Genomic DNA, 12490 nt, shown 5'->3' on the forward strand with positions numbered 1-12490 from the left:
CTGTTCACTCCAACATGCTAGCTCCACCTTTCTAAAATCTTCGAAAGCCAAGTTAACAAACAGATTCCCGACCATTTCAAATCCCACCGTACCTTCTCCATTATGTAGTCTTGTTTCCGAGCTGGTCATGGGTGCACCTCAGCCACGCTCAAGGTCCTAAACGATATCATAACCACCATTGATAAAAGACAGTACTGTGCAGCCGTCTTCATCGACCTGGCCAAGGCTTTCGACTCTGTCAATCACTGCATTCTTATCGGCAAACTCAACAGCCTTGGTTTCTCAAATGTCTGCCTCGCCTGGTTCATCAACTAGTTCAGTGTGTCATATCGGAGGGCCTGTTGTCCGGACCTCTGGCAGTCTCTATGGGGGTGCCATAGTGTTCAATTCTTGGACCGACTCTTTTCTCTGTATATGTCAATGATGTTGCTCTTGCTGCTGGTGATTCTTTGATCCACTTCTACGAAGATGACACCATTCTGTATACATCTGGCCCTTCTTTGGATACTGTGTTAACAAACCTGCAATGCCATACAACACTCCTTCTGCTTTTAAATGCTAGTAAAATGATATTTTATTTTAAATGTATCCTTTATTTTACTAGGAAAGTCAGTTAAGAACAAATTCTTATTTACAATGATGGCCTACCCCAGCCAAACCCGGACGACACTGGGCCAATTGTGCGCTGCCCTATGGGATTCCCAATCACAGCCGGATGTGATACAGCCTGGATTTGAACCAGGGACTGTAGTGACACCTCTTGAGATGCAGTGCCTTAGACCGCAGCGCAACTCGGGAGCCTGCGAGTGGCGCAGCTCTTCAACCATTTGTTGCCCACACCCGCCCCCCCGACTAGCATCAATTCTCTGGACGGTTCTGACTATGTGGACAACTACAAATACCTAGGTGTCTGGTTAGACTGTAAACTCTCCTTCCAGACTCACATTAAGCATCTCCAATCCAAAATTAAATCCAGAATCGGCTTCCTATTTCACAACAAAGCCTCCTTCACTCATGTTGCCAAAAATACACTTGTAAAACTATCCTACACATTCTTGACTTAGGTCATTTACAAAATAGCCTCCAACACTACTCAGCAAAATGGATGTAGTCTATCACAATGCCATCTGTTTTGTCACCAAAGCCACATATACTACCCACCACTGTGACCTGTATGATCTCGTTGGCTGGCCCTCACTACAATTTGTCGCCAAACAGTGGCTCCAGGTCATCTATAAGTCTTTGCTAGGTAAATCCCCACCTTATCTCAGCTCACTGGTCACCATAGCAACACCCACCTGTAGCACGTGCTCCAGCAGGTATATTTCACTGGTCATCCCCAAAGCCAACACTTCCTTTGGCCGCCTTTCCTTCCAGTGCTCTGCTGCTAATGACTGGAACGAATTGCAAAAAAATACAAATAAAAATTCACTGAAGCTGGATAATTATATCTCCCTCTCTAACCTTAAGCATCAGCTGTCAGAGCAGCTTACCGATCACTGTACCTGTACACAGCCAATCTATAAATAGCAACCCAACTACCTCATCCCCATATTGTTATTTATCCTCTTACTCTTTTGCACCCCAGTATCTTTACTTGCACATCATCTTCTGCACATCTATCACCCCAGTGTTAATGCTAAATTGTAATTATTTTGCCTCTTTGGCCTGTTTATTGCCTTACCTCCTTAATCTTCTACATTTGCCCACACTGTACATAGATTTTTCTATTGTGTTATTGACTGTGCATTTGTTTAACTCGGTTGTTGTTTGTGTCACACTGCTTTGCTTTATCTTGGCCAGGTCGCAGTTGTAAATGCAAACTTGTTCTCAACTGGCCTACCTGGTTAAATAAAAGATGTTCTCAACTGGCCTACCTGGTTAAATAAAAGGTGTTCTCAACTGGCCTACCTGGTTAAATAAAAGATGTTCTCAACTGGCCTACCTGGTTAAATAAAAGGTGTTCTCAACTGGCCTACCTGGTTAAATAAAAGGTGTTCTCAACTGGCCTACCTGGTTAAATAAAAGGTTAAATAAAAAAATATACAGTGGCAAGAAAAAAGTATGTGAACCCTTTGGAATTACCTGGATTTCTGCATAAATTGGTCCTAAGATTTGATCACAACAACAGACAAACACTGTGTGCTTAAACTAATAACACACACATTATTGTATTTTTTCTTGTCTATATTGAATACATAATTTAAACATTCACAGTGTAGGTTGGGAAAAAGTATGTGAACTCATAAGCTAATGACTTCTCCAAAAAATAGAGTCAGGAGTCAACTAACCTGGAGTCCAATCAATGATCGGAGATGTTGGTTAGAGCTACTTTGTCCTATAAAAAACACTGACCATGCCTCGAACAAAAGAGGGCTCAGAAGACCTAAGATTAAGAATTGTTGACTTGCATAAAACTGGAAAGGGTTACAAAAGTATCTCTAAAAACCTTGATGTTCGTCAGTCCACTGTAAGACAAATGGTCTATAAATGGAGAAAGTTCAGCACCATTGCTACTCTCCCTAGGAGTGGCCATCCTGCGCAGCGCAGAATGCTCATTAAGGTTAAGAAGAACACTAGACTGTCAGCTGAAGATTTAAAGAAATCTCTGGAACATGCTAACATCTCTATAGACGAGTACACAATACGTAAAACAGTAAACAATAATGGTGTTCATGGGAGGACACCACGGAAGTGTCCACTGATGTCCAAAAAAAACATTGTGGCACGTCTGAAGTTCGCAAAAGAGCACCTGGATGTTCCACAGCGCTACTGCCAAAATATTCTGTGGATAGATGAAACTAAAGTTGAGTTGTTTGGAAGGAACACACAACACTGTGTGTGGAGAAAAAAATGCCCAGCACACCAACATCAAAACCTCATCCCAACTGTAAAGTATGGTGAAGGGAGTGTCATGGTTTGGGGCTGCTTTGCTGCCTCAGGGCCTGGTCAGCTTCCTGTCAGACAGAAAAATGAATTCCCAAGTTTATCAAGACATTTTTCGGGAGAATGTAAGGCTATCTGTCCGCCAATTGAAGCTCAACAGAAGTTGGGTGATGCAACAGGACAACGACCCAAAACCCAGAAGTAAATCAACAACAGAATGGCTTCAGAAGAAAATACGCCTTCTGGAATGGCTCAGTCAGAGTCCTGACCTCAACCCGATTGAGATGCTGTGGCATGACCTCAAGAGAGCAGTTCACACCAGACATCCTAAGAATACTGCTGAACTGAAACAGTTTTGTAAAGACAAATGTTCCAAAATACCTCCTGACCATTGTGCAGAAAAACTGAACAGAAACTGTTTGTTTGAAGGTTATTGCTGCAAAGGAAGGTCAACCAGTTATTAAATCCAAGGGTTCACTTACTTGTTCCACCCTGCACTGTGGATGTTACCGCGCTGTGTTCAATAAAGACATGAAAAAGCATCATTGTTTGTGCTTTATTAGTTTAAACAGACTGTGTCTATTGTGATTTAGATGAAGATCAGATAAAATTGTATGACCAATTTATGCTGAAATCCAAGTAATTACAAAGGGTTCACATACTTTTTCTTGCCACGGTATGTATGCGCACGTGTGTGTGTATGTCTGCTTTGCTTGTTTGTCTGCGGTTCTCTTTCCAGGTGGTTTTTGTAGTCCAGTCAGCATGTATATGTTGTGTTCTGCAGTGTTGCCCAACTCTCCTCTTAGCATCTGTGAGCAAGATGCCGGTGTGGGCCCGCAGGACTCTGCAAATCTCAAAGAACATTTATAAATTGAATCACCCTGAAATAATGTATTCCATTCCACTCTCCTGGGGTTAACACACACACACACACCAATCATTTCCATGGCACGCTCTGCTCTGAGCTTCTTCCCGACATCCCTGTTTTCATGGATGAGATTCTCAGACATTTCCTGTGTTCTGAGAGCACGATGAGACAGGACTTGGAAATGTAGGTTCAGTAGGATAGTGGTGTGCTGGAAATCCTGGTGGCTTAACTTCCAGGGATGAGAGAATCTGGGATCCTAGGTTTGTGATAGGGCACCGGCCTCCTCCACTCAGACACTCCATCTTACCTTATGGTCAGGATCTAAATCATATGAATGACTTACGAGCCAATCAGACGTGAGGGATAAAGAGCTTAGACATGACTGAAACATTCTGTAAGTCAGTGACCTTGTATCCCCTCTGTTCTGGAAAAGACATCAGGTTTACTAAACTTACCTTGCTTTCTCATTCTCTCTCTCACACACACACACACACACACACACACTTCTGGGATCAATCATTGCCATGGCACGCTCTTCTCTGAGCTTCTTCCCAACATTCCCTGTTTTTCATGGATGAGATTCTCAGACATTTTGTGTGATCTGAGAGCACGATGAGACAGGACTTGGAAATGTAGGTTCAGTAGGCATCACGTTTAATAAACGTACCTCTCTATCTCTCACTCTTTCTCTCTCACACACACACTTCTATCTATGGTACCTTTAATCAACATATTTACACTGATACAAAACATTAAGAATAGCTGCTCTTTCTATGACCAGGTGAATCCAGGTGAAAGCTATGATCCCTTATTGATGTCAATCGTTAAATACACTTAAATCAGTGTAGATGAAGGGGAGAAGACAGAGTAAAGAAGGATTATTAATCCTTGAAACACCTTGAGAGGATCAATGGGAAGACAGAAGTTTTTAAGTGCTTTTGAACCGGGTGTGGTAGTAGGTGCCAGGCGCACCGGTTTGTGTCAAGAACTGCAACGCTACTGGGTTTTTCTTGCTCAACAGTTTCTCATGTGTATCAAGAATAGTCCACCACCCAAAGGACATCCAACCGACGTGACACAACTGTGGGACAAATTGGAGTCAAAATGGAACGCATGACACCTTGTAGAGTCCATGCCCCAACAAATGTAGGCTGCTCTGAGGGAAAAAGCAGGTGGTGCGACTCAATTTTAGGAAGGTGTTCTTAATGTTTAGTACACTGTGTATATATCCATCAAACAAAATCTCCACTTCAAAGTGATCACAGTTTTATGCAGACACTTGGTATTAGTGAATGTCTTGAAGAGCAAATAGTTATATAGAGCACACGTAAACGTCAAAATGGGTCCTCAACCATTCACTGTCCACTCCACACAGTTTAAAGTGCACATCGGATTGTAATCTGCTCTTCACAAGTACCACCTCAAATGTAACAAATTGTATTTACTCTGTTTTAGAGCAGACATTCACAGCAGTCCCAAGTCAATCATTGCACATACCTTACTCACAGGAATTGTAACTGAAATGGAGATATCAATTTGATACCTCCTAGGAGCGCGAAGCGAGGTGGCCATCTGTATGAGAGAGAGAGAAACAAAAATGAGAAAGATAAATTAGGGAGAGGGGAGCAGATCAGAGAGCTGGGTGTTCCCCAGAACCGGACCTCAAGTTTGCTGGTGCTGGGTGGGTAGCTAGGCGGTGTGGGGACCCAGTGGATGGCAGCCAGCTGGAGTGGTATTGTATGGCTGACTGACACCTCGTTGGAAGAAGCAGGCAGGCAGGCCCTGGCAGGGGTGGCCTCATTCTGGGCCCCCGGCATCGACGTTCTATACTCCCAGAACTGGGTGAAACATGGAGGAATACTTAAGCGCAGGAGAACACTCAACACATCTCTGAGACACAATGGTGGAGCACCTTGAAAGATTCAGGTTGGCTCCTCAACCAAGACAGAAAAGCATACAATGACTATGTAACTGTCCACTCATTAAGTATATGCAGACAGACAGACGGACAGACAGAATTAGTCATTTTGCGAGTTGCGATACAGGGCCAGAGATGGTCATTACCGCACACTTCTCATAAATAATAAACCCATAATATAAGTTATCCAAATATATTCTCTATGTGGGGTATGCTCTTTTATCAGAATGGGAAAGTGAGGAAGGTGTTCCTCTACCTTCCAGAAGGAGGCAGTGTTCCCATTCAGCAGTCATTCAGACTGTTTCCAGCATCCATTTTGCTCTCGATTCTCTGCAGTTTCTGAGCAGCAAAATGATAGCAAATACAGTACAGTATGAAGGTAGGCAGAAACTGCTTCTCCAATAGAAATCCCTGATCGTGCTTGTCGGTGATGTCATGGCAACGTAGGCTAGCTAAGCTCATGCGGAGAAACGTCATCGGGTCCAACGGTCGTCTCGCACCGAACTGCGCAGGTGCAGGCTGTCAAATCAAAGGCATTCCTTCATTTTAAAGCTGCTTTTGATGAAAATCAAAACATGTCAGTTTGTCACTTTTACAAGGTTGTGTCTTTAGACGAACTAACCCTTCTCAAACCCAAACCCCGGCCTGGGCTGCTTTGCAAGCGTTCCCCGAAAGTCTTGTCATGTTGCACCTCTGGGTTTAGAAACTCTGTGATGATAGCCAACGGTATAAGCACCCACGTTATGGAAATACCTTGAGACGGATGTGGGAACCAAAATGGCTGCCACACATTCCTGGTGTTTGAAGGGAATGAGCCCCACAACAATGGAAAGAGCTTTGCGGTCTATGAATGTAAGAAATGGAGACAAAATGATTGGTAGGATTGGAGGCAATCTCTGGCTGTAATATTGTATGTGTACACAAACCTAATACATACACAGCCATTGAAATTCACCCACATGTACAATTCCTAGTACTGTGAGAAACATTTGTCATGAAGGCAAAACATCACAGCCAACTCGAATCAATATGAACGTTTTCGTAACAAACAAACAAAAAAGACACTTCGGCATCACCAGTCAGTCTTGGTAAATAGTTTATATGTGATTGTTTCTTTATCTTTGCAAATACTGTATAGAAAACACTTACGGTAACATTTCCAGACATTTAAAGCACATCTGAGCCTTCAGACAAGACATGACACAGTAATCTACAGCTTTATAAACATTCCCTCCTCCTGTCATCCTGGCATGTCAAGCCGCTGGGCTCACACACCCTGTTGACAGCCACTTCTATGGAACTCTACATATTCACAATTGACTTTAAAACACTGGTGCTGTCTTTGATGTTCCCGCTGTTTATTTAAAATAGCTATCAACATTTAATGCTGTAATATTTGGAAACGGATACTTCATTTGTGTATTTACATAAGCTTATTGAATGAGTTTCAAATACAATGTTTATATATGTACGTACTGACCAGAGCCATCTTAATAAAATTGGCTTTAGACACAACAGACAAAATACATGACCCACCCCACTGTGAGTACCAGTCCATTCAAAAGAGTCTTGTTAGAAAGGGGGGTGGGGTGGGGCTCGTGTCATGGGGGCTTCCAGTTGCCCAAAATGGCCGCTCTTACCCTTCGACAGCACAGTGAAACTGAGCGGTGTGTGTCTGTTCATGGACTCAACACGCATCCAGCCCACGAGACATAATCGTTACCTTAAGGTGTCTGTACAGAAAATGGCCCTTGCTAAACTGCACCTAATCCACATATAACAATGTAGAAGAAATTTACAACAAAAAAAACGAAGTAACTAAAAGGTGTAGGGAGCTTGCAGCACAACATACCTATAATACATTCAGCACAGGCCAAGAGCCTTCAGGCATTCTTTATGGACGGCTGTGAAACGTTTTACACTTCTAGTTGGATTACTAGGCCATTATCGGTCATGCTCTCTCTCATGACAACCCTTTTTCTTAGATCACACATTCCTCACACACACATGCACATGCACGACGACCACACACACACACACACACACACACACACACACACACACACAACATTTGGGACTGCGGGACTAAGAGACGAGCCTTGGTGTGTGAGAAGTGAGGCACAAAGTCAACAAAGAAGACACAGCTAAAATACTCACTTTTGGTATGCTTCAAAACAGGAAGTAAATGTGATTGATAAGGGATGACGCTCTCGTAGCCTAATAAATATGTCAGGACCTCCCTCCTCCCGGCAACCTTCCACACATATATTAGTCAAGGCTTTCTTTTTGAAACCACACATTTAACAGTGCTACAGGCATAACTCTCAACTCCATAGTGTTGTTAAAAAATCAGAACGGGAGGCAGTGATCTGGATTTTTAGGAAGTGATCTGGGCTTTTGATTGGGCCGGGACGGGGTGGGCGAGAGGTGGTTGAAAAGAGGCAGATTTTCTCTGCACATCGCAGACAGACGGACGGACAGACTGCAGCGTCGGATGGGAATGTAACTGTCTTATAACCATTATTCACTGATCTCTTATGGGCAGATCAGGCGCGTCAATGGCTATCCAAATGTTTGAGGACCGATTTATCCAAAGAGGCAACACTAAGTTTCACTTCCCCATATGTTAGGTCTCAAGTTGTTCCTTTCCCCCTTTTTAAAACGACATCCTCGTCATCCTTCAGTCTGCGGTCAGTTTTAGTTCCATGTTTTTTCCTTAAACCAGAGAAGAGTGAGAGAGAGAGACAGAGAGTAGAGAGAGTGCTCCGGTTGCCCCTGTGCACCTCCCATCACAGGCTTGTGATCGGGGGAGATGGGGGGGGGGGGGGGGGGGGGGGGGCGGCGGAAACCCTGGTGCTCAGCCGTCCTCCTCGGGGGTGGAGTCGTCTGGAGCGGAGTCGTCGGTGGCGAACTCGTCCGAGGAGCCGCTCTTGTGGATGCGTCCATCGCTGCGCATACTGTGGAAGGTCTTGCGGAAAGCGTCCATCATGGAGTGGGCCAGCTTCTTGGCCTCCAGCTTGCTCTCACACTCCACGGCGTGGCAGTCCATCTGGAAGGTCAGGTCGTCGTTGATCTCCCGGTAGATCCAGGCAAACACATTGGGGCTCGTGCAGTGGTCCGCCGTACAGTAGGCGATGCGTGCCACCTGGTACGTGTCCATGGTCACCGAGGCCTCGCCGCGCCCGTCCAGGTGGTGCAGTCGCACCTGGAAGGGGCGGATCTCCAGGAGGGAGTTGGCAAGGAGGTGCTCTTCCTGGGCCAGCGCACGGCGGTCCCACAGGCCCACCACTGCCGACTCTGTGCAGCCCGACAGGAACTGGGTCCCTGAGATGGTCACCTTGCCAAGGTATGTCACCTGTGGAGAGAACACAGAGAGAGAGAAAGAGAGAGAGGCTGTTAAACATCTAACAGCATTTAGTGGTACAAAACTATGTGCCTCAACTGGTAAGAGTGCGGGGTTATCAATGCTAAGGTCATGGGCTTTATTGGCATGGGAAACATGTTTACATTGCCAAAGCAAGTGAAATGGATCAAAATAAACAAAAGCATGAACAGTAAATATTACACTCACAAGTTCCGAAATAGAGACATTTCAAATGTCATTATGTCTATATACAGTGTTGTAACGATGTGCAAATAGTTAAAGTACAAAAGGGAAAATAAATAAACAAATATGGGTTGTATTTACAAAGGTGTTTGTTCTTAACTGGTTGCCCTTTTCTTGTGGCAACAGGTCACAAATCCTGCTGCTGTGTTGCACACTGTGGTATTTCACCCAATAGATATGGGAGTTTATCAAAATTGGATATGTTCCCAAATTCTTTGTGGGTCTGTGTAATCTGAGAGAAATGTGTGTCAAACACATTGGTTCTAATTGTGTTGCTGTCCTGGGGCTCTGTGGGGTGCTTTGAGGGCTCTCTCCAAGTAATTTCTCTGTAGGTGATGGCATTGTTAAAGAAGGTTTGGGAATCGCTTCCATTTAGGTGGTTGTAGAATTTAACTGGTCTTTTCTGGATTTTGATAATTAGCGGGTATCGGCCTAATCTAGTCTGACAGAATATCTGCATGCATTATTTGGTATTTTACGTTGTACACTGAGGATATTTTTGCAGAATTCTGCATGCAGAGTCTCAATTTGGTTGGTGAGCGGACCCCAGGACTCACAACCATAAAGGGCAATGGGTTCTATAACTGATTCAAGCATGTTTAGCCAGATCCTAAAACGTATGTCCCTTCTTGCCTTTTCTCTCAGATTGTTCACAGCTTTGTGGAAGTTAAAGGTGATGCTGATGTTTAGGCCGAGGTATGTATAGTTTTTTGTGTGCTCTAGGGCAACAGTGTCTAGATGCAATTTGTATTTGTGGTCTTACGGAGATTTACTGTCAGGGCCCAAGTCTGACAGAATATCTAGGTGCTGCTGTAGGCCCTCCTTGGTTGGGGACAGAAGCACCAGATCTTCAGCAAACATTAGACATTTGACTTCAGATTCTAGTAGGGTGAGGCCGGGTGCTGGAGACTGTTCTAGTGCCCTCGCCAAATTCGTTGATATATATGTTGAAGAGGGTGGGGCTTAAGCTGCACTAGAACAGTCTGCAGCACCCGGACTGTGTGTGCGCGTGTGTGTAGTCGTATGTGCATGTGTGTGAGGAATGTGTGATCTAAGAAAAAGGGTTGTCAGGAGAGAGAGCATGACGTATAATGGCCTAGTAATCCAACTAGAAGTGTAAAACTTTTCACAGCCTTCGTGGTATCCATTTTTTGCGAAGCTCTGCAAGACTTTTTAAATTGAAACAGTTGTGACCAACCACACACTCGTTGTTTGTGTACAAGGATTTTAGAATGTCGTATGTCCCCCCCCCCAACACCACTTTCCATTTGTCTCTTTCCCTCTCTCCCTCCGGATATTGTTTTTCAACAGGAAAAATAGCTGGAGTGCTTCTTTAAAAAGATGAAGCATAACATGTGACATCAGAATGCATCGTACATCTCTGGACACTAGACCAAGCTGGCAAAACGGTATATCATTAAGAGACACAAACGTGAAGACACAAAATACACAACAGTTACCCAGAAAGATACAGTGCTATCTGATAATATGTCAAGGACAGGGACACACAGACATGCAACAGTATCAATGAAATATTGACAAACAGGAAATGCGGAGGAGACCAGCAAGAAAAAAAAGGACCATTTTTTTTCTTCCGTCTGGAATTTTTGTTTAGCCTGTGACCACAGGGACTATATCTGGCCCCGGTCTCTCTCTCTCTCCCTCTCAATCCATCCCTCCCTCCTTCCCATTTGGACACTTTTTTTCTCTCGGTTCCAGTCATTCCATCCACAAACTATTACAACCCTGTAGTGGTGAAGCCTGGAAGAACAGAGAACAGTCTTCAGGCTGGCTGGCTGGTGTGAGAAACACTAGTCCTCACCACATCACACCACAGAGAGCCCCGCCAATGGAGAAACCACAGCCAGAGCCAAGGCAGACCAAGATCCCTTTACATCCACAGTCCTGACTACCATGACCAACTGAACCACTCTGTAGAGATGGAGAGAGATGGAAGGGGCTAAGTGAAACGGAGCGAGGGAGACAGAGCAAGTGAAACGGAGAGAGGGAGACAGAGCAAGTGAAACGGAGAGAGGGAGACAGAGCAAGTGAAACGGAGAGAGGGAGGCAGCAAGTGAACTGGAGAGAGGGAGGCAGCAAGTGAACTGGAGAGAGGGAGGCAGCAAGTGAACTGGAGAGAGGGAGGCAGCAAGTGAACTGGAGAGAGGGAGGCAGCAAGTGAACCGGAGAGAGGGAGACAGCAAGTGAACCGGAGAGAGGGAGACAGCAAGTGAACCGGAGAGAGGGAGACAGCAAGTGAACCGGAGAGAGGGAGGCAGCAAGTGAACCGGAGAGAGGGAGGCAGCAAGTGAAACGGAGAGAGGGAGGCAGCAAGTGAAACGGAGAGAGGGAGGCAGAGCAAGTGAAACGGAGAGAGGGAGGCAGAGCAAGTGAAACGGAGAGAGGGAGGCAGAGCAAGTGAAACGGAGAGAGGGAGGCAGAGCAAGTGAAACGGAGAGAGGGAGGCAGAGCAAGTGAAACGGAGAGAGGGAGGCAGAGCAAGTGAAACGGAGAGAGGGAGGCAGAGCAAGTGAAACGGAGAGAGGGAGGCAGCAAGTGAAACGGAGAGAGGGAGGCAGCAAGTGAAACAGAGAGAGGGAGGCAGCAAGTGAAACAGAGAGAGGGAGGCAGCAAGTGAAACGGAGAGATGGAGACAGCAAGTGAAACGGAGAGATGGAGACAGCAAGTGAAACGGAGAGAGGGAGGCAGCAAGTGAAACGGAGAGAGGGAGGCAGCAAGTGAAACAGAGAGGGAGGCAGCAAGTGAAACAGAGAGGGAGGCAGCAAGTGAAACGGAGAGAGGGAGGCAGCAAGTGAAACGGAGAGAGGGAGACAGCAAGTGAAACGGAGAGAGGGAGACAGAGCAAGTGAAATGGAGAGAGGGAGACAGAGCAAGTGAAAAGGAGAAAGGGAGACAGAGCAAGTGAAAAGGAGAGAGGGAGACAGAGCAAGTGAAATGGAGAGAGGGAGACAGAGCAAGTGAAAAGGAGAAAGGGAGACAGAGCAAGTGAAAAGGAGAGAGGGAGACAGAGCAAGTGAAACGGAGAGAGGGAGGCAGCAAGTGAAACGGAGAGAGGGAGGCAGCAAGTGAAACGGAGAGATGGAGACAGCAAGTGAAACGGAGAGATGAGACAGCAAGTGAAACGAAGAGAGGGAGGCAGCAAGTGAAACAGAGAGGGAGGCAGCAAGTGAAACGGAGAGAGGGAGGCAGC

General features: G+C 45.4%; 1 protein-coding gene across 1 annotated transcript in view; it reads right to left on the reverse strand.

The window, feature by feature from the left end:
- Nucleotides 1–6751: 6751 nt before the first annotated feature.
- The window catches only part of LOC109909034 (PTB-containing, cubilin and LRP1-interacting protein-like), a 39306-nt gene continuing 33567 nt past the window's right edge, over nt 6752–12490 (reverse strand). The window contains exon 3 of the mRNA XM_020507912.2: nt 6752–9027. Within this exon, the coding sequence (XP_020363501.1) occupies nt 8530–9027 (498 nt within the window). The 3' untranslated portion in view covers nt 6752–8529. The remainder of the gene's footprint in view (nt 9028–12490) is intronic.

The sequence above is a fragment of the Oncorhynchus kisutch genome, linkage group LG18 (assembly GCF_002021735.2).
Source record: "Oncorhynchus kisutch isolate 150728-3 linkage group LG18, Okis_V2, whole genome shotgun sequence".
In the NCBI taxonomy this organism is placed as follows: Eukaryota; Metazoa; Chordata; class Actinopteri; order Salmoniformes; family Salmonidae; genus Oncorhynchus; species Oncorhynchus kisutch.